This window comes from Gopherus evgoodei, chromosome 1 (assembly GCF_007399415.2).
Source record: "Gopherus evgoodei ecotype Sinaloan lineage chromosome 1, rGopEvg1_v1.p, whole genome shotgun sequence".
NCBI lineage: Eukaryota > Metazoa > Chordata > Testudines > Testudinidae > Gopherus > Gopherus evgoodei.
In genome coordinates, this window is record NC_044322.1 from 33588171 (window position 1) to 33613584 (window position 25414).

The following is a 25414-nucleotide window of genomic DNA, read 5'->3' on the forward strand; positions in this document are numbered from 1 at the left end:
ATTGAAGGCATTTGTGCCCCAAATGGCTATCTACCATAAAGAGAAAAAAGTATGGACTAGTACAACTGCAGATACGGACATCTAATGATTGACTTAATCTATAGGCATCTAGCTCCACTGACAGTACTTGGCAGTTTAACAATTCAAGTCATTCCTCTGCACAAGTTTTTCCTCTGTGCATAGGTTTCTGAAAGTTGTCTAAATCAGACACACAGTTCTTGTAATACACTGAAAACTCGAGTGTATCTTTGCACATGCCTACAGCTTATGAAGGATCATGCTTGGATGCTTAATTCTAAATCTTTTAATGCTCTTAGCACTGTTTGGCATCAGTATCGTGAAAGCATCATTAAGGTATTGTAAAAGCATAAAATAGTTCAGCATGAGTTAGAGTGCACAGATAAAACCAGTACAAACATTTATTAAGCAATATGCACCATTTATTTCAAACCAGTCATTTTCAGTATTAATATCCTATAATATATAAGCATTTATAGAATATATTATAGCTAAAGAGAAGGCTTAGAAGATATAACAGGCCACATTCACCACTGGGCAAAAGATGGTGTAGCTCCGTTCAGTTTAGGAGAGCTGCATCTTCTTATTGAAAGAGATGAATTTGACCTCATGTTTTTATATGAGTGACTCAACAAAATTACATCAGCCCTTTGTAAACATTAGTTACCAGCCACTCTGACCCACCACAGTCTTGCACAACTTATTTAGGATCAAATTCTAAACTATTTTGATTTCTTTGTATGGCTCCCAGTTTTCGTCATATACCTAGCACTGTATTTTATGAAAGCCTCCTTTATGCATCCAATGTGAGAACTTAGTCCAAAATCCACCGTATGGGTAGAAAATATTTACAAGTATTTACAAATAATCCACTTTTACCTGAGCAAATCATATGATCATTTACCTCCCTGTAAACATGTATCATAACAGAAAACCCTTACTTAGTATTAATTGGTTTATTAATCTTATGGTGTGGAACTCTGTATATATGGTGTAAAACCATGTACATAAAGTAGTCATAGCATTTCTCATCAGAACAGCACATTTTACAAGTTTACATTTACATGAAAATTATTTCCTTCCAATACTGTATGCATCAGTATGTGCAAATCATTCCAAAATAGATACCACTTAAAAGAACAATTCTGAATATAAATATGTAGTTTATATTAGTCTTATGTACAACCAAAGAAAATAAAGTATATAACAATATTTATACATCAAAAACACTTTCAAAGTACAGCTCCACTTCTTTAACAAAGTATACAATATAAAAAATAAGGGTACCAAATTGTCTAATACAATATTTTTCTTGTGGAGCATTCAGGGATACAAACTTTGCTTGCTTTGCCTAAAATATATTACTTTAAAATATCAGGCCATTGTCTTTCCAGTTATAAAAATATGATTTGTGTCTCTTAAGATAATTTTATTAAATGAAAAAATAGAGAGAAAATTCTGGAATAAGATTAATTAGAGACCAGATATGAAGTTAGTAAAGATTAAGTACAATAAACTTATGTGATCTTCTGGCTCTGTGAGCTACGTGATTTTGAGTGGCCAGAGATGAAAGCTCAGTTCAAGATTTCAGGGCCTGGTGTGGGTTTTGGCTAATGTGTAATACCGATACAACATTTAGTAAAGTGGCATGGGAACAGCTTCAGGGAAAACATTCATAGCCTTTCTATTCAAAGGATGAAAGGTATTGCAATGACAGAGAGCATGTTAGAAAAATACCAAAGGGAGATGCTAATTTAGGGAAGATACGAGACACAACATGTCAAAAGATGTTCCTCTTCAAGCTCTCACATGCTTCACTACATATAGAAAAAATTGCAGCTATTTAAAAACAAAAATAATGTTTGCTTATAGGGCCAGATCTTTCAGCCTCATTAAGTGCCCACCAAAGTGGTGTAAGAGGCCCTTTAAACTGCCTTATGTAGACAGCTGAGGCTACCTCCGGCACTCTCCTTGCCTCAGAGTAAGGGGTATAGCGGGAAAGGGAAAAAGAGAAGAGATGGGGCCACAGAATACAGCATGCTGCCCCATCTTCAGCTAGCACAGTAGTTCCTAGGACTGCTTTGTTGGTGCAACTTATAGTAGCTTTTTGGGCTGTTCTAAGATATGCTAAGGACTGTTTTAGCCCCCTGTTGGGCTGAGGGCTAGGGGAGATGGAAAAGTGATTTAAAGTCACCTTTGCTTTCCCACTAACAGTGCTGTGCCCAGCATGAACTACATGCAGCTAAGGATTGAGCCCATGAAGTGTAGGAAATGAAACACAGGAAATAAACAGAAGAGAACCAAGTTACAGAATTTTTTAAAATTTTTGTTCAATTTAGTGCTCTGTGAAGTGACACATTATTATTAAAAACTAGAATCATCCTCAAGACAAAGGAAGCCAAGCTGGTAATGCATCTCAGCCCCAGCCAGCAATGGCTCTTGCTATTTCAACCCTGTATCTTCCATATGATGCTTTAAAAGCAGACTATCACTCATCTGTACTTTTCATATTGAGAATTTTAACCCAATTTTCCAGTAGTGAAAGTGTACTGCCTTGCCTCAATAGGGTGCTCTTTGTTCTGCCCAAAGGGGTGTGTGTGTGAGATTACTATCCGCAAAGCTATACAGGAAAAACATCCCTGGCCACTTAGCATATAAAAGCTCAATCCAACTCCTGCTGAAGTCAATGGAGATACTTCCATATCATTACACAATAAAAAGCTTCCTTTTCTTAATAAAATATTTTTAAAAAAAGATGTGAGAATTTATCTTTTGCTTGCAAAAAAAATGACAGGTTTAAATACTTTTAAAATAAAAAATGGCCAAATTGAGCTTGCATAAATCAACATAACTTCATTAAAGTCAATGGACCAACACTGATTTATACCAGCACAGGATCTGGCCCAAAACGTGTTACATGTTTATGCTCATCCAGGAACCACCAAAACACCTTTCAGACGAGATCTTTCTCTCAATCTTGTATTACAGGACTCACAGTTCTGATTCTTTATCAGTCTCACAAAGATAGTATTCATCATCCGTGGTGGTATCAGTGTCCGAGTCTGAATAAACCATTGGTTCTTCTCGATAGATGTCAATTGAGTTTCTTGGGGATGAAGCATCTACTGAAATTTTGCTCCCAGCAGAACCTGAGTTCAAGAGCTCAGCCCTCTTTAAAGAATCACTCTCTTCATTTCTCAGAAAGCCAGGGTTTTTAAGAAGACATGGTCTCCATAATCTCCCTTCTGTGAGTGATCTCTTGATATTTTCCAGGAACGCCAGTTGTTGTTCTTTTCCAAATATACCAAACTCAATAGAAGGATACATCACACGTCTAGTGCCGTAGGTGGTGGTCCTCTCATCATATGAAGCCCAGTTTTCATTTTCATCATAAGAGCACAGCTCAGAATAAGATTTAAACTTTCTACTGTACCTGCTTTCTTTAGGTAGACAGTTACTTCCAGAGCCAGGGTTGTCATGGGAATCTTGAGTACAGGTGCTTTCAGAAAAGTGACGTTCACGTTGATTCTTTGCACGACTCATGCGTGACTGATTACTGTGCAGGTTTGCATTTTTTAAACTCTCTGACCGATGGAGGTTTTGATCATGATCACACTCATCTGAGGAAAGGGCCTGTTTCTGTGAACAGACACTTGCCTGCAAATTTTTTATAAACGTGTTTGAGTTTTTGTCAGTTAAAAATGGCAACAGTGGTGGATCATGGGAACTACCACCAGTACTTGTTCTCTTTTGATTTCCTGATGAAATTGCTTCAGTAGCTCTGGAAAAGATGGTTTGATTTCTGTTTTCCAACCCCTGGCCAAGTGTTTGGGAATTCTTTCTTCTTGCAACTATTTCCTTTGGGAATAGAGTTGTGGGGCTCAGAATGCTTTCCACTTCATTCTCGTTTTGTTTGGGATTGTTGAGTTCTCTTCTCTGGTTGTATGAATTTGCAAAAGGTCCTTGATTCTTGTTTTTAACTAACAATGGAGAGTCATCATTAGTTTGTGATCTCTTCTTCTTCTCAGATATTTTGTGAACAGGGCTGTCACAAACACCAGGGGTCAGATTTTGATTCTGGTCTTCATTTCCAGGTTGGAGAAATGGCTGGGTAGAAGTAGGGGAATGCAATGTGCTGTGGGTCACGTTAATCTCTAAAGAAGTGGTACCTCCATCATTCTGTGAAAATATATTACTTACGTGTGGTTTTGGATTTACATTTTTACTAGAAAATTTTCGTCTTGTTTTGTAAATGGCTGCCACTTCATTTTTAACTGAGGGCCTGTTTTTCCTTTTTTCTATATCACTGACTTTCTCTCTAGTGCCATCAGACATAAGCTTATTTTCACTCACTGCACTCTGCGGCAGTTGCAGATCCTGTGTGACACTGGAGAGTTTATCTTTAGACTCAACATTCTGTCTATCTTCACTGTACAGCACAGCTTTCTGCAAACTAGTGCAATCTTTGTTCATCTGAGTGTTCAGGGATATTTGCTCTTGTTTAGTTTTGCGGCTTACTAGATCATGTGTGTCTGGGATACCTATTTTGGCTGGTTGAAGTATAGGTTTAGCTGCAGAAACTGTGCCAGGCTGAAATGGTTTGTTCTGTGAATTTGGAAGCATTTTTCTATCAGAAATTAATTCTTCATCTGTGCTATTTCTGGAACTTTCAACTCCTAATAGAAATCCAGTACATTTATTGTTATATAGGGAAATGCTTTGGTGCTGAAAATCTGATCTCTCTTTGGCTCCTGCATCATGCCTAGATTTACTTTCAGCAGAGGCTACTGGGGTATTATTGACTGCAGACTCTCTATGACTTTTCCCTTCATGGGAACTATTTTTATCTAACTGGGGTGGTAAAATATTCTGATTGTTACTCCCTTTTACTTCAATAAATTGCTGGCAATTTTTGGAGTCTCTGATTTGCAGACTATTAGTATTATTAATTGCAGAAGTAAAATTAAAAACATTCTCTGGAGGGTCTTTGTGTTTTTGGGGGGTTGACAAAGAGGAGGTTAATGGTGTGTCAGTATGCAAAATATTCTCCTTCTCTTTACTTTCTTTACCTGAAGAAAAGCATTTATCAATATTTTGGTTGTGTGAAGCAGTAGAAATTGCCTTAACGGAAGTATCCGCTTCTGTAGTGGATTCTGGATCATGAACAGAAGTGTCTGATGTCACCATGTCAGGAAGTACAAGTGTGCTTTCTTTTAATGCAAGCCCTGGTGAAATATCTTTCTTATTATGTACAATGCTTGTTGACTGTGAAGTACATACTTTCTCAGTGCTAGGAGAAAAATGTGAGTTTTCCTGATATGTGTCAACAGCTCCTGTCTTTGCATTCTGGGGTGTCATTGAAGCTGCAGGAGTTTGATCAGGAGAATGTAGGTGTCTCTCTTTTTCTAAGGTGCTAGGAAAAGCTACATTTGCTATACTGATGCGAACTTCAGAGTTCTTGTTCGGCATTTTTGGTGATTTAGATTTTTCTGTGTAAAGAGATAAAGGTGTAATCTCTGGATCATCTAGAAAGAGGTTACACAATGTTCTTGAATGACTCCGTGGTAAGGTGTAATAAATTGAAACCAACTCATGATATTCAATATGATCCTCATCACCAGAAACTGTAAATGTGCTAATAGTTTTATATTTCTGCAAAGAATCCCCCATTTCCTTTTCCAAACAGTCTGAAAATACTGGAGATTCTTTTTTGTTTACAAGTTTTTCTCTTTCTGATTCAGAGACAACTGTACTACCACTTAAGGAGTGGTCAGGGCTCCTATTTAGAGGCAAAGGGTGATCCTTAATTTGCAGGACATTTTCTTTGATATCTGTAATACCATCTAAAGGTATTGGTCTTATTGAGGAATGTGCTGATCCTAAAGAAGATATTTTATTTCCTTGATTAAAAGAAAGGGCAGCAGCTCTGTCTGAGTTCTGCTTCTCTACATGATCCCACATGGCTGTTTTGCTTTTAGGGAAAGAGATGGACATACCTGACATTACACTGCCAGCAATGCTAGCTGATTTTCTAGGTAAAGTGTAATAAATGACAAGAGGCTCCAGAGACTCAGGGTTGCTTTTAACAGGAGAGCCAGAAATGCTGCTACTATTTGTGTGTCTCAGTAAGCTTCCCCGCCTATAGAGCCTTTCAATACAAGATGCATTTTGTCTTGTTTTCCCATTTTCTCTTTCCAAACAAAAATAGTTTAAACTACGTTCAGCAATCTCTGGGCCTTTGTCAAAACTACGTGCATAAATATTCTCACAATTCCTGTTTTGTGAACCACCAGTAGTTAATTGACTATTATGGTCCTTACTGGCTAAAATGTTTTGATCTTTGGGTTTTTCCTGGGGAATATCTTTTGCAACAACACCTGCCAACTCAACTACTTTCCCACCATCTGCTGGAGCTTCAGTAACTCTGCAATTCACTGAAGAATTAGTTGGAGTTTCTAACGATTTCAGATAGTTCTTATGAGAAAAGACTTGTAGAGAGTCTTGTGAACTACAAGACAATAATTCTGGAGGACTGGGCAATATGCTTTGATGGTTTGCCAACGTTTCACTAACTGGAGCAGAATGAACTGATGCACTACTTTGTAGAACATCTACCTGGAAAGACTCTCCCTTAGGAGTGATATGATCAGTAGTTTCTGTTCTCCGGCTTCCTAATTTAATGCCTTTTCTTTTTGCTGAATTAAGCAGATGATGTTCCCATTGCTTCAGATTTGAAAGAAATGATTCTCTTCTGCTCTCATCAGCTGACAGAAGAGAAGGGGTCTGATTAAGTTCACTGTGAGCAGGAAGATCATTTTCCTTTCTTTGTAGGTTTCTTTTACAACTCTTTGATATGTTATTTTTTGTAATCTCTCTTGTGGCGGTGAGCTGGGTTTGTCTCCTTGAACTCAGTGAGAGAGGTGAATTAAGAAGAGATGTGCTGTTTTGCAAGGCAGCAGCGTTATTAGAAGGAGAACTCTGGGGATCAACAGTATTTTTTGTATTCACTTTCTGAGAAACTGGATGTAATATTATGTCTTTAATACTTTTCTGGTCTGCCTTGCCTGATAGTTCCAACTTGTCTGAAGCAGCTTTTTTAAAGTCTTTCTTAATATTCATTTGGGTAACCAAAGGCTGTGGCTGGCTTTGGGAAACCTTAGTGGCAGAACTGCTGTTCTCTGCTACCAATTTCATTTTGAACCTTGAACCCAGTAAGACAGACTCATTAGACACATCTGCTTTGATGCTGGTTGAAGTAACTGCAGATTTATAAGTGAGACAGTTCTGAGGGTCTTTTGAATTCTTTGAAAGCAGTTTACTATTTGCACCACTTGATATCTCCACACTGCTTCTGTTCTCTGACACACATGTTTGAAAGTCACTCTGATGGCACTGTGAAGCAAATTTAGCATTCTTTGCATGTGCACTTTGCTGATCATTTAAATTAGATGTAATCATTTCATAGTGAGCATCAGGGGAAAGAAACACTTCATCATTGTAGTACTGGTAAATATCACACGAGGAAGGGTGCTCCTCTTTCCTTCCAAAAGGAGAACTCTTTTGGTCTATTTGGAACCTACCATGATAAGCTGTATCTCTATAGTGGGACCTAGAGAGGTTGTTTTCCAACCAGCATAACGGATAATTCTCCCAATTATTGAAGGATAGTGAAGTAGCAGCTTTGTCTGTGCAACTGACGCTACTAAACCAATTAGTACTTGACATATCTCTTCTGTAATGGTGTTTTGACTGGTAAAATTCATATTTTCTGTTTTCGTGCAGAGGGCAAGGATATGTATCCTGTTTTGTGCCATTCCATTCCATTAATGATTGGGTCCTAAAAAGATTGTCTTGATTTGATGCACGTCCAGAAGTATATGGTTTATTCCATACAATAGAAGAGAGGGGAATTCGCTTTGGGGTTTGCCGATTGTTCCTTCTTACAAATCCACTATTGTTCTCCATTGCCAATAGATTTTGTAAACTAGTTGTTGAAAATGGCTCAGAGGACGCTGAAGATGGATATCTCTGAAGAGAACACACAGAGTAACTTCTCCCAACTGTACCCTTCCCCATATAACCCTTGTGTCCAAATCCATTGTTCTGTCTTATGGAAGAAAGATGCAAGCTACCTTCTGAGGACTCTCCAAAAGATACAGAAGATAGCCTTCTGCTCAGAACAGGGTAACTACTGTCTAATGAATCCTTGCGCATGCATTCTTTAGATTCTGAATGGCATCTGTTCATATATGTATCATAAAATTTCCTTGGTCTGTAGAAAATTTTATGGTCCTCTTTGGCTCTTATTGTTCTTGTTGCATCAGAGAAAAATGTGCTCGGTGTTTCACTGCAGTTATTTCTGTGTTGTCCCCTAATAGCAGTCTGTCTGCCTGAACTGGGAAACACATATTCTGCTCTTGGTCCACTGTCAACTAGATGCTTTCTGTTCACTGAATCTTGGGCTTGTTCCTGTGCCAGCTGGTCATCCAGATCATCTAGAACTACACAGAAAAAGGCAGCTATTTTATTAATGTTCTCAAACTAATTATGCTGAAAAGTGTAATGTACTATATCAGGGACCAGATCAGGTTTTGAAAGGAACCACCTTCTTCATATTCAAATGCTGCTCCCCCCCAAATATACATTACTTCTTCCACAGTGCCTTTCATCGATAATCCATCATTGACTGAGGGAAAAAGTCTGTACTGATTTGAGACTGGTCTTCAAAGGGCTCCTCAACCTAGCCAGTGTTTGTTTCAAATAGCAAAAACCAACTAACAAAAACAAACATAGTTTGCGTTCTTAATTTACACTCATCAGCTAAGTGTAGGAAGAACCTTTCACAATTCTAGCTTGCAAAGCAAGTAGAAAAGAACAGTACTCATCAGACATGGATTAACCTATGTGCACTCAATGCACTTGCACAGGACCTCCCCATCTCAAGAGGGCCCCTGATGACCCCCTAAAACTGAATGGTGCTGCAAGCCCATGCTCCAGGTTGCAAGGAATGGGGTGAGTTGTGGAGGCTGTAAGGGAAATGGGGAGGGGATGCTGGAGGGGGCTGATGTTGGGCTGAGGTTTTGGGGGCTGTGGTGAGCAGGACAGGTCAGAGCTACTGGGATGGGGGGGCTGTCAGGATAAGTGGGGCTGGTGAAGGGTTGTTGGGGTATATGTAGGGTGGGAGAGGCATTCAGGAGTCTGTGCATAGGGAGCGGTATGTATGGAGTGGGGGTGGAAGGAGCATGTTGGGATCTGTAGCAGGGGTATTTAATGGTGTGGAGGCACTTTGCTGTCTAGTTTACAGAAGGTGTAATCTGGGCCTGGTGCTGATGAGCATGCTCAGATCTTTCTGTATGTTTCCAGAGCCTAGACAATGCTATGATGTACCTGTGAGCTGGAAAGGAATTCTAGATATTAACATTCAAAAGGAGCACATGGAGTAGCCCTGCATGTCCTAAGCTTGGTTAGCTTGAAATGTGTTGTAAATAAAATAGCTGAACATTTTCAGTATTTGGACTGTGAAACAACTCAAAAATATAATTGCTATTAATCACAAGATTAAAAAAGTAATCACGATTAATTGCAGTTTTAATTGCAATGTTAACAATAACAGAATACCAATTGAAATGTATAATTTTTTTTATTTTCTACATTTTCAAATGTATTGATTTCAGTTACAACACAGAATACAAAGTGTAGAGTGCTCACTTCATATTATTTTTTATTACAAAATATTTGCACTATAAAAATAAACAAATGAAATAGTATTTTTCCATTCACCTCATACAACTACTGTAGTGCAGTCTCTTTATCATGAAAGTGCAACATACAAATGTAGAATTATTTTATTCTTTACATAACTGCACTCAAAACCAAAACCATATAAAACTGTAGAGCCTACAAGTCCACTCAGTCCTACTTCTTGTTCAGCTAGTATTAAGACTAACAAGTTGGTGGCATCTGACTCAGATGATGAAAATGAAGGCATGTCGGTCTGCACTGCTTTGGATCGTTATCAAACAGAACCCAAATCAGCATGGAAGCATGTCCTCTGGAATGGTGATCGAAGTATGAAGGGACATACAAAGTTCAGCATATCTGCAACGCTGGCTACAACAGTGCCATGCAGAACGTCTGTTCTCACTTACAGGTGACGTAAATAAGAAGTAAGCAGCATTATCTCTCAAATGTAAACAAATGTGGTTTTGTAATAAATAAATAAATAAATACCTCTACATTTGTAAGTTGTGCTTTTACGATAAAGAGATTGCATTACAGCACTTGTATAAGCTGAATTGAAAATTACTATTTCTTTTGTTTATTTTTACAGTGCAAATATTTGTAATAAAAAATAAAATAAAGTGAGCACTGTACACTTTCTACTCTGTGTTGTACAGTAATTTAAATCAATCTATTTGAAAATGTTAGAAAAACATCCAAAATATTTATAATCAATTTTAAATTGGTATTCTGTTATTGTTTAACATTTCGATTAAAACTGCGGTTAATCATGACTATTCTTTAAAATCTAATTAATTTGTTTTGCATTAATCATGTGCATTAATGGTGATTAATTGATAACCCTAAGTAATTTATCACTTATTGCTCACTTTCAATTATTTCTGTAAGAGGACTATAACATGCAGGGCTTGGCAATGGCATTCTATGAATCTGTGGAGGTCAGATGGTTTGATAGCCTAGGTGATGATAAAGTGTAATAAAATTTAGTAAGAACTTTTGATTCACTCTGTCAACAAAGTTGTAGTTATGCACTAACCTATTAACCTGAATTAAAGATTGAATTTCTTGTTTAACTGGGATGAATTTTAGATAGCCATGTCTGATAAAAAGAATTTACTGGAAGTACTTTCAATCACAGGGATGATTTATGCAATGACAGTTTAACGTGTTCAGTTTGCATCCACATGAATTAAATACATCTAGAAGTTACACCAGGGATGAATTTAAGAATTGAGTACTAGTAAACAAAAATGGTCCATCATCCACCTTTTTTAAGGCTGAAATAAAAAAGATCTGAGTGTCCTGAACAGCTCAGTGCAAACCTCAGATTGTCTGCTTTGCTGAGTTTCTGCTGAGGACAGCAGAGAGTGGGGACCATAAGAGAGCCAGTTATGGCACAAGCAAAGCAAGTGGCTGTTAGGGACCTTAATAATTTGAGGACCTCACATCACGGTCAAATTCTGCAGTGCTCTCTCTGGCCCTGTATCAAACAGAGGAGGCAAGAACTTCCAGAGAAATGAGAGAAAAGGGGTTTCTGGGCATTGCCTGAGCAGTGACGGCTGCTGCCTAAAATAAATGATGGCCTTGGGGGCTCCAGAAAGACTCCGCCACCCCCTGCTGCCTGCTCCCTCTAGCATGCCTCCCCTCCTCACTGCCTCCTAATCATACCCTCTCCCCATATTGTAATAATGTTTTCAAAGTGAAAAACTGGTGTAGCTGTTCCACACATGGGTGCTGGGTAGCAGTGTACTAGGAAGGACTTTTTTGGAGGGTGCCAGAAAAGTTCATGGAAGAATAAATTTCCTTGCACCCGTGTGGGCCAGTCTGAGCTTTGTCTGTCCCTACTTCCCTCACCAGCAGTGAGACCAGAAAGGAAGAAGTGACTTGGCTGCTAGCCCCATTCACTCCCTCTAGTAATGGGCCCAGATGGAGAGGTAACTCATGGCTCCTCATTTCCTGCAGCTTGGGGCTCTACAAATCATGAGGCTAGCCTGAGCTACACACTGACCTCAATGGGAGTTACATGTGCAAAGGACGGGTGTCTGATGGGATAGCCTAATTTTGGCAATTGATCTTTGATTATCAGCAGGTAAGTATGCCCATTAGTCTGTGATGGGATGTTAGATGGGATGGGATCTGAGTTACTACAGAGAATTCTTCCTGGGTGCTGGCTGGTGAGTCTTGCCCACATGCTCAGGGTTTAACTGATAGCCATATTTGGGGTCGGGAAGGAATCTTCTTCCAGGGCAGATTGACAGAGGCCCTGGAAGTTTTTCACCTTCCTTTGCAGCATGGGGCACACGTCACTCGCTGGAGGATTCTCTGCAGCTTGAGGTCTTCAACCACAATTTGAGGACTTTAATAACTCAGACATAGGTTAGGGGTTGTTATAGAAGTGGATGGGTGAGATTCTGTGGCCTGTATTGTGCAAGAGGTCAGACTAGATGATCATAATGGTCCCTTCGGACCTTAAAGTCTATGAGTCTTCGAATTATTGTAAACATGAGACAGACAAAGTAAGAGAGAAGTAGCTGCCGTATTTGGAAGCAATGAGCAACTTATAGAGAGAGACTATTCATTTATAGAAAGGATCTCCCACCAGGGGTGCTAGAACAATTTTTACAGTGGGAGTGATGAGAGTCCTTTAGCCAAACTGTAAACCCTGTATATAATGGAAACCACTTCAAGTCAGGGGGTACGGCAGCACCCCCCAACACCTGTAGTCTCCCATATCCAGTTACACGTGTGGTGGTGCTGGTACTACAGTATAAAAACAGCATGAGTGCACACACTTACCACTGAAAAACTCTTTTTCTAGCTGTTCATTCCATACAGGTGCACTGTCCTCCATCATTTCAGCTTGAGTTGCATCAAATAAGTTACCAGGTAGTTCAGCTGGTAAAGATGAGTTGCACGTTTCAGCCTGTTGAGAAGTTTAAGAGACCGTGTAGCTTAATTTCATAGCAAAACAAATAATATGGACAAGAGGAGAGAAAACCCTCATGGGTGCTAATATTCTTTTAAATAATATATGCCTGAAATCACAGCGCTGCACATGTGAAGAATTAAATTCTACATAGAATACAACTACCTACAGTTCAGACTTTCACTTGATTTTGGGGGGATTTTAGTACATCTTCTTGTCCAGAGGCTGTAGCACACTCCAGAGCACATTAATGGTGGTTTTGTATTATAACTGATATTTGTTTGTAGTTGTTAGCTGTTTACTCATTTCACTTCCACATACATTCTAGTAGGATATTGCCTCTGTAATTTAAATTTTCCTAATCCATTCTTCTTTAATGTGCACACTTACAACTCACCCCAACAAGAGGTGGTATTCACCTCCCAGAAAAAATGTAATAATCAAATACCACAGTCACCTCTCCTATACTCAGATTTCATCTTTACACAATACAACTAATTTAGTAGCTTTTTGTAAGTATTACAGTTAAGACATTAGTAATTTTGTAATGAAACAAATTCCATTTGTGATGCCTTACTCTTGAGTTTTAAAATTGTATTTTCACATAATCACTAATTCCACCAGCCTATGGCAACACAAGCACTGCCTTGCAGGCCTTGCTCTCTGTGTACAGGTTAGCTATAGGCGCACACCAATTCCTTAGCTCCTAAACGTCTCTCTGGAGTGCCAAGCCCCTGATCCCCTGAACACTCTCACAATTCTCAGATTCTCTGCTCCCAAAGGAATAGCACACACCAGTTTACTAGATTCAACACAGGATCACTGCTCCATTTAACACACAACATTTAGATATATTTACAGTGAAAACCAGAATAAGTTTATTACTAAAGAACTGAGATTCAAATGATAGTCAGTAAGACTATTAGAAACAAACGGATACATATAAAACAAAATCATAACATGCTTGTTACAGCCTAAACTTAACACACACAGCATTCCGATCACCTACAGGATAGCTTACCCCAAGTCCTTTTCCCAGTGTTTTCAACCAGGGTGGCTGAGATTCCCTTTATCATAAGATCAAGCCTGCTGCCAGCTTGTCTTCCCAGCTTGAAGGATGCCAAAGCATCTCTCTGTGCCTGCAGATATGACCCCAGACCTTTGATTTTCCTCTGAAAACAGGGTTCTTCCCTTCCTCCTGCAGTTTACCTCTTTCTGTTAATTTCCTTCTGAAATCTCCACAAACTCTTAGTTAGCATTAGACTCAGTATGCTAACAGATTTCCATTGTGAGATACACAACGGTTAGCTAAGGAGAGAAGTGTCTCTCACCTCCTGACTGGAGAAGTTTGCCTCAAGGCAAGCTACCTTTGAGAGAACCTGCCTTTAACTAGGCAGCCTAGAGAACACAATTTTCAGCATATATACAAAACTCCTCACATAGTTTTGGTACATACATCTCAGAATGATTATGATGAGCTGTGTGACACAGGCTTTCATTAGAGATCTTACATGACATTCTATTGGTGAACCCAGGGAATAGCTGTGCCCCTATGTACTTCAATGACCTCTGCCAGTTAACATCAAGAAGTCTTTGGGTCACATTATGAGGAGGCGGCACCCTTTAGGCGGCCTAAAAAGGAGGACCAGAGTGCTGACTGTATGAGCTATCCTCCCACTGAGCACCTCAGTGGGTCCCACCATGGAATAGGGGTGAGGTCCAGGGCCGGCGCTACCATTTAGGTGACCTAGGCAATGGCCTAGGGCACCAGAATTTTTGGGGGGCGCTATTTTGCTGGGGGGGCTGCATGCAAGTCCGGTGGACCTACCGCAGTCATGCCGGCGGACGGTCCGCTACTGGAAAGGCTCCGGTGGAGCTGCCGCAGTCATTTCGTCGGAAGGTGCGCTGGTCTAAAGGCTCCGGCGGACCTACCACAGTCATGCCTGCAGCAGGTCCACCAGAGCCTTTAGACCAGCGGACTGCCCGCCAACATCACTGCGGCAGCTCCACCGGAGCCTTTCCAGCAGCGGTCCGTCCGCCGGCATGACTGTGGTAGGTCCACCAGACCCACGGGGGGCGGCGAAATGGCACTCTGCCTAGGGCGTCAGAAACCCTGGTGCCGCTCCTGGTGAGGTCCCTTCATGGTCTTTCCTGCCCTGTTCTGAGTGATCTCAAGATCGATCAGGCTGGTGCAGAGCCAACAAATGCACCTGGAAAGAATGAATGCGCCTGTATTCCTGTGTAATACAGGGCCAAAATTCCATAAGAATTCAGGCATTGCCAGACTGGATCAGACAGATGGTTCATCTAGTTCAGTATTCCGTACCTGACAGAAGCCAGCACAAGGTGCATCAGTGGAAAATGCAAGAAACCTTGCATTAAACAGTCAACTAATTACCTCCTCAGAAGGAAAGTTTCTTCCTAGTCCCCATCAGTTAAGAGGCTGGTTTATGCTCTGAAATATGGAGGCTTCCATAATTCTTGAGGCCAGATCCTCTGCTGGCATAAATCACTATAGTTCCATTGACTTCAGTGGATTTTGGCTGATTTACATGAGTTAAGCATTTGGTCCCACTCATTTAAAAAAATTTTTTTTTCTTTTATAACTCTGGATATTCTTGTTATTCATATAAACATCCAGTCTCTCTCTGAATCCTGCTTGGATCTTTGTTTCAATGATATATTGTGACAATGAGTTCCTCAGGCGATCTGGGCATTGTATTTCCTTTTATCAATTTTAAATCCTGCCATTAGGTTCCATGGAATAGTCCCTTGCTCTGGAAGTATGAGAGAGGGTAAGCAGGAGTGCCCAACTTATCTTCTTGATACCATTTATTATTTGTATACCCTTATGTTCCCTCCTAGACTTGGTCTACACTACTATTTTATGTTGGTATAACTATGTTGCTCAAGGGTGTAATATATCCACACCCCTGAGCGATGTTGTTAAACCAACCTAACCCTGGTGTAGACAGCACTATGCCAATGGGAGGGCTTCTCCTGTCGACACAGCTACAGCCTCTTGGAGAGGTGGCGTATCTACGCTGATGGGAAAAGCTCTCTTGTCAGTGTAGGTCGTGTCTTCACTAACTGCTACCGCTGCACTGGTGTAGCACTGTAAGTGTAGACAAGACAGTTGTCTCCGCTCAGATTACACCATATAACAGAGTTCATGTTAGTAATACAGAGCAGTGAAATGGTTAAAACTGAGACTCTGAGCCAACTTCATCCCAGGTATAATTCTGTTGATATCCAAGGATTACACTGAAGTTACACCAGAGAAGAATTTGGTGCCTCATGCTTGAAACATCTCTGTGCTACCAGTCTGGAGCATCCAGCCAAAACAAATCACCTGAAGTTAGAACACAGAGGAGCCTTCCTAGTGCTCAGGCTCTATTTAGCTAAAGTAGTTCATAGCGACATCAAAGAGCCTCATTCCTGCAAACACTCAGCACATAGCACTCTCAGTGCATGGGTGTTCTGTGCACTGAGGGCTTGCAGAATCAGATATAAAATACTATTGGACCAAATCTTACTCCCATTGGGTGAAATTCACCCCCCCCATGCATAAAGACATGCACAAGGCCTTAGCTCACACTTAACTCCTGCTTAACTCCCACTTAAGGCCTAAAAATAGGATTTAAGTGGTTCGTAGGTTTCGTGCAGGCTGTCTGCATGGTGGTGAATTTCACCCATTGAGAAGTCCATTACCAGACAGATAGTCCCACTGACGTCACCGGAACTAGTAAAGGTGGCAGAATCTTTGCCTAACAGACTCTGGCCTTGGCTACACTGGAGAGTTGCAGCGCTGGTGGTGGCTTTACAGCACTGCAACTTACTCACCGTCCACACTTGCAAGGCACATACAGCGCTGCATCTCCCTGGCTACAGCGCTGCATGTACTCCACCTCTGCCTGGGGAATAACGACTGCAGCGCTGGTGATACAGCACTGCTTCACCAGTGTGGCCACCAAAAGCGCTGTTATTGGCCTCCAGAGGTATTTGGAGGTATCACAGAATGCCTGCTCAGCCACTCTGCTCATCAGTTCAAACTCTACTGCCCTGGCCTCAGGTGACCCACCCTTTAAATGCCCCGGGAATTTTAAAAATCCCCTTCCTGTTTGCTCAGCCAGGTGTGGTGTGCAATCAGTGGATCTTTCCAGGTGACCATGCCTCCACGCGCCAAACGAGCCCCAGCATGGAGCAATGGCGAGTTGCTGGACCTCATCAGTGTTTGAGGGGAGGAAGCTGTGCAGTCACAGCTGCACTCCAGCCGTAGGAATTACGATACCTATAGGCAGATATCAAGGGCCATGCTAGAAAGGAGCCATGACCGGGACGCGGTGCAGTGCAGGATTAAAGTGAAGGAGCTGCGGAGTGCCTATTGCAAAGCCCATGAGGGAAACCGCCGCTCTGGTGCTGCCCCCAAGACCTGCCATTTTTACAAAGAGCTGGACGCGATACTTGGGGGTGACCCCACCGCCAATCCGAGGACCACGATGGACACTTCAGAGCGGGGTGGAGAGGTAGAGGTGGAGGAGGAGGAGGAGGGGGAGGAGGAAACCAAGAGTGAGGGTACTGGGGTGGAGGGAGACACCCCAGAGTCCCAGGAGGCATGCAGCCAGGAGCTCCTCTCAAGCCAGGAGGAAGATAGCCAGCCGCAGCAGCCGGTACTTGGTGAAGGACAAGCAGAGGAGTGGGTTCCCGGTAAGCGCCTTTTATTTTCAGGATGGAAATGTTTCGGGAGAGGAGGGAGGGTTAGGGCTGCATGCATGCATGCATGCCTAGATGTGGAATAGCCCACTGATGTGGTCTATCACGTCGCGGTAATTGGTCTCGGTAATCTCTTCAAAAGTTTCAGCCAGAGCGTGGGCAATGCGCTTGCGGAAGTTTATAGCGAGAGCCACTGTGGTCCTTGTCCCAGTCAGGCTAACGCGTCCGCGCCACTGTGCTGCGAGGGGTGGTGGGACCATTGCTGCATACAGGCAAGCTGTATAGGGGCCAGGGTGGAATCCGCATTGCTGTAGAAGACCCTCCCGCTCTTCCCAGGTGACCCGCAGCAGCGAGATATCTTCTAGGATTAACTCTTGTGGAAAATGTTGGGAGAGTGTTCAGTGTAGGTGCCCCCTGCAGCTGTTTGCTTTCCCCAATGCACAGAAACCACAGCACAGCCCTGAAGCAATCAGTCCCCCTTACTCATCATTTCAGGGCTCCTGTGGGTTATGTGCACTCTCTTTGGTATGGGAAAATTATACTAAAGTGAAGATTGTAAACTCCTTCACTGTGTGGGAATAACTGTCTGAGATATAAACAATGCTGCCTTTTTTTCCTTTCCACAAGCGACCTTGAGTTCTCAGCTGCCTGTGTTAACAGCAGCTCAAAGACTCCAAAACCTGAGGAAGAAGCCGCGAAAAAGCAAAGACGACCTGCTGCAAACAGTTATGGATCACTCTGCCAGAGAGAATAAAAAACTGCAGGACTGGAGGGAAAGGGAAAGCAGGATCCGCCAGAGAAACACAGCGGCCAGGAAGAAAAGCACAAAGCAGCTGATAAACATCCTGGCACGCCAAGCGGACTCTATCCAGGCACTCGTAGCCATGCAGGCAGAGCACTACTGCACCAACCCCCCACCCATCCCAAAGCTCTTTCCCTTGTGCCCCAATGTCAGCTCCAACCCCCCTTCCCCAGCATCCAGGTTCTTACCTCCACCAGCTGCCTCCAACACCTGTACGTTCACCAACCAGCCCTGAGAACTACGACCCTTACCCTCTGCACTCAACCCCCAACACCATGCAGTATAGGCATCCTGTAGTGCAGCAGTCATTGCACAGCACTCCAGACAGGACATATTCAAACCTGTGACTGTACAGTTCCCCACCACACCCCTGTGCCCTTTTAGGTTCCCAAAATGTTGTGTGTCTGTCAATAAAGTTATTTTCTTTTCAATAAATGAATTCTTGACTTTGAAAACAGTCTTTATTATTGCAGAAAGTCAAAGATACCTTAGCCCAGGAAAGAAACAGGCACTGCAAATCAGCTTAGGAAAAACAGATTCCTACTAACATTGTAACCACTGCACTTCACTCCCGTGCAAGGCACCAAACATTACTGTTGGTTTTCAGCCTCAAATTCCTCCCTCAAGGCATCCCTGATCCTTGAAGACCTGTGCTGGGCCTCTCTAGTAGCCCTGCTCTCTGGCTGTGCAAATTCAGCCTCCAGACGTTGAACCTCAGAGGTCCATGCCTGACTGAATGTTTCACCCTTCCCTTCACAAATATTATGGAGGGTACAGCACGCGGATATAACCGCAGGGATGCTGCTTTCCCCCAAGTCTAGCTTCCCATACAGAGATCGCCAGCGCCCTTTTAAACGGCCAAAAGCACACTCCACAGTCATTCGGCACCGGCTCAGCCTGTAGTTGAACCGGTCCTTGCTCCTGTCAAGCTTCCATGTATACGGTTTCATGAGCCAAGGCATTAACGGGTAAGCGGGGTCTCCAAGGATCACAACGGGCATTTCAACGTTCCCTACTGTGATCTTCCGGTCTGGGAAAAAAGTCCCTGCCTGCAGCTTCCTGAACAGGCCAGTGTTCCAAAAGATGAGTGCATCATGCACCTTTCCAGGCCAGCCTGTGTTAATGTCAATGAAATGCCCACGGTGATCCACAAGTGCCTGGAGAACCATAGAGAAATATCCCTTCCAATTAACGTACTCGGATGCTAAGTAGGGTGGTGCCAGAATAGGAATATGCGTCCCATCTATCGTCCCTCCACAGTTAGGGAAACCCATTTGTGCAAAGCCATCCACAATGTCCTGCACATTCCCCAAAGTCATGGTTCTTCTTAGCAGGATGCGATTAATGGCCCTGCAAACTTGCATCAAAACGACTCTAACGGTCGACTTTCCCACTCCAAACTGGTTCCCGACCGATTGGTAGCTGTCTGGAGTTGCCAGCTTCCAGATTGCAATAGCCACCCGCTTTTCCACAGGCAGGGCAGCTCTCAATCTCGTGTCCTTGTGCCGCAGAGTGGGGGCGAGCTCAGCACACAGTCCCATGAAAGTGGCTTTTCTCATCCAAAAGTTCTGCAGCCACTGCTCATCATCCCAGACTTCCACAACAATGTGATTCCATCACTCACTGCTTGTTTCCCAAGCCCAAAAGCGGTGTTCCACGGTGCTGAGCATTTCCTTGAAAGCCACAAGCAATGTCGTGTCGTACGTGTCAGGCGACTCGCTATCATCGTCGGACTGCTCGCTGTCACTTTGGAGCTTAAGGAATAGCTCAACTGCCAAACGTGATGTGCTGGCGAGACTCGTCAGTATACTCGGCAGCAGTTCGGGCTCCATTTCCCACAGAAATTGCGCTGCACAGGAACCGTTGGGAGAGTCACAATGGCGCCAAACGTGGACAGAAAAACAGGGATTGCTGGGATGTGAAGCGATGCATCACGGGGCATTGGGACAGGAAGCAGAATGACCTGCACCCTTCCGTATCCTTCCCACAACCCATGGCGCCAAAATGGGATGAGGTGCTCTGTGGGATAGCTGCCCACAATGCACCACTCCCAACACCACTGCAAATGCTGCAAATGTGGCCACACTCCAGTGCTGGTAGCTCTCAGTGTGGCCACACTCCAGCGCTTTCCCTACACAGCTGTACGACAACAGCTGTAATTCCCAGAGCTGCAGACCTCCAAGTGTAGCCAAGGCCTCTGAATGATCTGCATCTGAATTTAAACTTGCACTGAAGACAGAAATCATGTGAATATGTGCTCACCCTGTTTGTAAGCACAGATGCAACAAATAAAACTTAACAATTGTAAATAAATCCAAACGGCAAATATTTGTTCAAAGTGAGTTCACATTTATTTGTGCTTTAGTTACTATTGCCAAAATGTATCTTGTGTTTGTCCCTGTCATGGTATAATTCCCCACTCTGAACCTTAGCGTCCAAAAGATGGGGTACCAGCATGAATTCCTCTAAGCTTAATTATCAGCTTAGAACCTGTAGCACGCCACCAACCAGGAATTCCAGTGCCTGGTACACTCTGGCCCCCCAAAACCTTGCCCGGGGACCCCCAAGACCCAGTCCCTCTGGATCTTAACACAAGGAAAGTAAACCCTTTCCCTCACCGTTGCCTCTTCCAGGCTTCCCCTCCCTGGGTTACCCTGGAAGATTACTGTGATTCAAACTCCTTGAATCTTAAAACAGAGAGGAAAATTTCCCTTCCCCCCTCCTTCTCTCTGCCCCTCCCAGACTCTCCCTGAGAGAGAAAAAATCCTAACACAGAGAGAAATTAACCTCTCTCTCCCCCTTCCCTGCTTTCTCCCCATCAATTCCCTGGTGAATCCAGACCCAGTCCCCTGGGGTCTCACCAGAATAAAAAAACAATCAGGTTATTAAACAAGAAAAGCTTTTAATTAAAGAAAGAAAAAACAGTAAAAATTATCTTTGTAAATTTAAGATGGAATATGTTACAGGGCCTTTCAGCTATAGACACTGGGAACACCCTCCCAGCCTAAGTATACAAGTACAAATTAAAGTCCTTTCAGCCAAATACACATCTGAACTTCTTCCAACCAAATACACATTTGCAAATAAAGAAAACAACCATAAGCCTAACTCGCTTTATCTACCTAGTACTCACTATTCTGAACTTATAAGAGCCTGTATCGGAGAGATTGGAGAGAAACCTGATTGTACATCTGGTCCCTCTGAGCCCCCAGAGTGAACAACAACCAAAAACTAACAGCACACACACAAACTTCCCTCCCTCAAGATTTGAACATATCCTGTCCTCTGATTGGTCCTCTGGTCAGGTGACAGCCAGGCTCACTGGACTTGTTAACCCTTTCCAGGCAAAAGAGATATGAAGTACTTTTTCCTTGTTAAAGAGAACTGAAACTGCACCGCAAAAGTTAGACTTCAGATTTCTTTGGAGTCACTCGTACAATAAATGGGGCAAATTCATCCCTGGTGTGACACCATTGAATTCAACAGGCTTACACCACATATGAATTTTCCCTAGTATTTAAATACAGAATTGCAAGAGTCATGTTTAAATAAGTAGCCAGTTGGGCATAATGTCTATTCTACAAGGACAGTGGACTAGTAAATATTCCCTGCTTTAAACATTTTTTACAATAAAGTTGCCAGGCTACTTACCTGTGCCATTTCCTCAACTTTGTAAGATGTATGGGCACCAAGAGCAAAGCTGTCATATCTGTGAAAAGAATTTAAAAAGCTGCTTTGAAGATGAACGCAATAACATTTTACGAGGGAGTAAATAGCCAGCTTGCCTCCTTTTAATATCCAAGAAGAAGCTTCCAAAAATACTTTTTACGAAGAGTCCACAGAGATTGTCATGCTGTTTCTCAAATGCATCTTATGATATATTTTTTTCACCCATCAGGGTGCTTGAATCTGCAACGTGTTAATGTTCCAAGTGAACAGCCAAGAAGGGACCTCAGATTAATGGCATTTACGCTGCTGGAATATCAGTAAGGTAATTCTGCATCTGTCATTCTAACATTAATGGTTATTTTGCAATCTTAGGTCATTTTTCAAATGACAAGAAAGTATTAAGTACTGGGGAGAATCGAAGGTTTTGGTTATATGACCTATAACGCTCAAAATGGCCCAAGACCTACTTATCTGAAAGACTGCCTCTCTTCCTGTCCCAAATTGCCACAGTGGAGATCACAGGGGCACCCCACTTGTATAAGAAAGAGGGGGAGCTGGCAGACAGTTCTCTAAGGCCCTGGGGAATTTGCTCCCACCTATCCAAAATAATCCTAATTTTTCAACTTTCACCGCATACTGCAAGGCCTAATTATTTCCCCAGGTTGTGAGGGATTGCCAGGACTGTGGTGGGAGTCCTTGTAAGGATCTTCAGCCATTTTTCAGCTGCTGCATTAATGTTAATTACTGGCTAAGAGAGTGTTGTACATGAAATAATGTATTTTTAGAATTGTGTTTTTTTAAATGTGTCCAGGGGTGCCAAAAGCAAAGGATGGGCACTCATTTTAATGGAATGAGTGTATACATCTAACTAACCAACCAGCTAACCAAAGGAAAAGAGAAGTGCAGCTGATTTAAATGGGGATACTCACGCGAGTAAAGCAAGACGGATTTGTACCCATACAAGTGAAAAAAAAATCTTCTTAATTCAAATGAAAAAATTAACCCCATCGCAGTAAGGTATAGTTCCTTCTCCCACTTGCAGACCTTTGTTTAAAAATTAACGTGCCTATCCCCCTGCTGAAAGGGTACTGAAAAGAATTTTGCCTTGTTATGGTCGCTCTTAACTGTTCAGCCCTCCTCCCAGAGGGCTTTGTTTTGCTTATTCTTCTCATTTTTTGTGATCAATCCTGTCTACGAAAGGATTTTTTTACAGTCATTATTTCCTTTTGGTTCTTAAGGCTTTCATTGGACTGAGGTAAATTATTTTATTGTGCTTCAGCAGCAAGTATAAACTGGCTTGTTGGCATGTTCTGTGTATTCGAATCTTTCTTTCCACTGTGCTTTGTCATTTGGTTGTAATGCGCTTGCAGGCAGGGAAGAACAGTTGCAAGAGATAGTATTTGTATTTTTGCAATTGGGAAGGTTAAAATCAGGATCCCTTCCTCATACAGGGCATCATCCAAAACCAGCTGAAGCCTATAGAAAGATTCCCTTTGATTTCCATGGGCTTTGCAGAGTAAGACTCTGTGAGCCTGCTCCACTCCTTAACTTTGCTTGATAGCAGTTAATCATGTGAATATTCCCATTGAAGTCAATGGGATTACCAGTCAGTGTGTGTTAGGGTTTCAGAATCAGATCTCAAAGCCACATTTAACTTTTGTTTTAAGCTAAAATGATGCGGAATATGCATTAACACTTAACACAACCTAGAGTTGAGCTTGTGGTATTTGAGAATCTTTACAATGCTTTCTTTCAGACTAAATGCAGTGAGTTTGGTGTTCTGTTTTGTAAACAATCTCAAGTCTTATTCCATTAGAAATGGAAAAATTCTATTGGCTGTTTCAACTTTACACGTGGAGAATTGTTCTTACAGCACACTTGCAAGTGCTGCCCCTAGCCCAGTTTTAATTATTCCAAGCAGTGGGACATCCATTATTCCCTTTCCAGTAGATCAAGCTATCAGAAATGTTTTTTTGGGGGGTTTCTGGCCAAATTTCACTTTCCTAATTTAATCTCTTTACTCCTGGGTACACCTCCTTGCACCATCCTAAATAATTCTTCCCCATCCTTGTTCTTAGCACTCTTTAAGTAATATATGATGGTGTTCCTCCTTAGTTGTCTCCTAGTCAAATTATACAAACAAGATTACAATAATCTTGTGTTCTGTATCAGTCCCTCCAGCCCCCTAATCATCCTTGTTGCTCTTCTCTGAACTCCATCCAGTTTATCAGCATTTTGAAATTAAAGGTTTGTTTTCCTACGTGCAGGTATTTCTTGAATTCATTACTATAGAAACCAGAAATAAACTCCAACCCCCCTCCCCTCCCAACACACACACCCCAAACATGAAACTAGTACCTGTAGCTAGACAGATGATTACAGAGTGCAACACTAAGAGTGACTGCATTTAATAATAATACACAATAAAATAGATTCTGCAGCAAATTGATAGTTTCAGTCAGGCTCTAATCTGCAATGGCCCATGCATGGGTTCTCTCTCAGATCGCAGTCTACTTTTAGTGTTCGTATGAGCATTACACAGTATCCAGCTAAACAACCATCAAATTATGCAAGCATGTTGAAAACACTTGGTTAAGTAAAACGTAAGTATTACATTGAAAAAGAAGCGCTATTTAAATAATCTATAAGAAGAGAATAAGAATAACTTACATCATCAAATGCCTTACTGCCAACTTTGGTGTTACAACCCTTTTATTAGCCTCTTAAATAGCTCCACGTAAATAGACTTCTTTTTGCAGCCTTCCATAATATTTTCCGCACAACAAAAACACCCCACAGCAGGTAAGACTTTTTTTTTTTTTTTTTTGCGCACAAAAAGGACAAAGTACCATCTAAAGAGTTGCTAATACCTAGTTGTTTACAGGCTTCCGCCAGTCAAGCTTACTTACATGACTTACAGTGCTGCTGTCTATTGTACATCACTTACTCTCCAAATAACTTTACCTGGTGACAGCCAAAGTATTTGTATTGCTTTGTCTACACATAAAACAAGTCACATGCCAAGACAACACCTAGAAAGGGCGGAGAAGTTTTCAATAGGGAGACGTGACTAGGATATTCAGTAATTGGCTCAGCTCCACATCAGAATAGCCTTGCTGTTTATTTTTCAAATTCTGCCTTGTAATGAGTCAAGATCAGTGGTGGGCAACTTGCAGGCCCCACATGGTCCATCAGGGAAATCCGCTGGCAGGCCATGAGACATTTTATTTACATTGACCGTCCGCAGGCTAGGCCTCCTGCAGCTCTCAGTGGCCGCTGTTCACTGTTCCCGGCCAATGGGAGCTGTAGGAAGCAGCATGGGCTGCAAGGACATGCTGGCCGCCACTTCCTGCAGCTCCCATTGGCTGGGAACAGTGAACTGCGTCCACTGGGAGCTGCGCATGGCTGGGCCAGTGGACAGTCAATGTAAACAAACCGTCTCACAGGCTGCCAACGGATTACCCTGACATGCCCACCACTGGTCAAGATCATCTGAACCCAAGATCTATTTTATACATTTTCTGTTGAAAAATCAGGATAAATAT

The 25414-nt window shown here is 42.2% G+C and overlaps 1 protein-coding gene across 1 annotated transcript in view; it reads right to left on the minus strand.

The window, feature by feature from the left end:
- Positions 1 to 430: 430 nt before the first annotated feature.
- Positions 431 to 25414, minus strand: part of EXPH5 (exophilin 5) — a 55710-nt gene continuing 30726 nt past the window's right edge. Inside the window, exons 4-6 of the mRNA XM_030564501.1 lie at positions 21852 to 21909; positions 12556 to 12682; positions 431 to 8519 (exon numbers count right to left, since the gene is read on the minus strand). Coding sequence (XP_030420361.1) covers positions 3010 to 8519; positions 12556 to 12682; positions 21852 to 21909 — 5695 coding nt within the window. The 3' untranslated portion in view covers positions 431 to 3009. The remainder of the gene's footprint in view (positions 8520 to 12555; positions 12683 to 21851; positions 21910 to 25414) is intronic.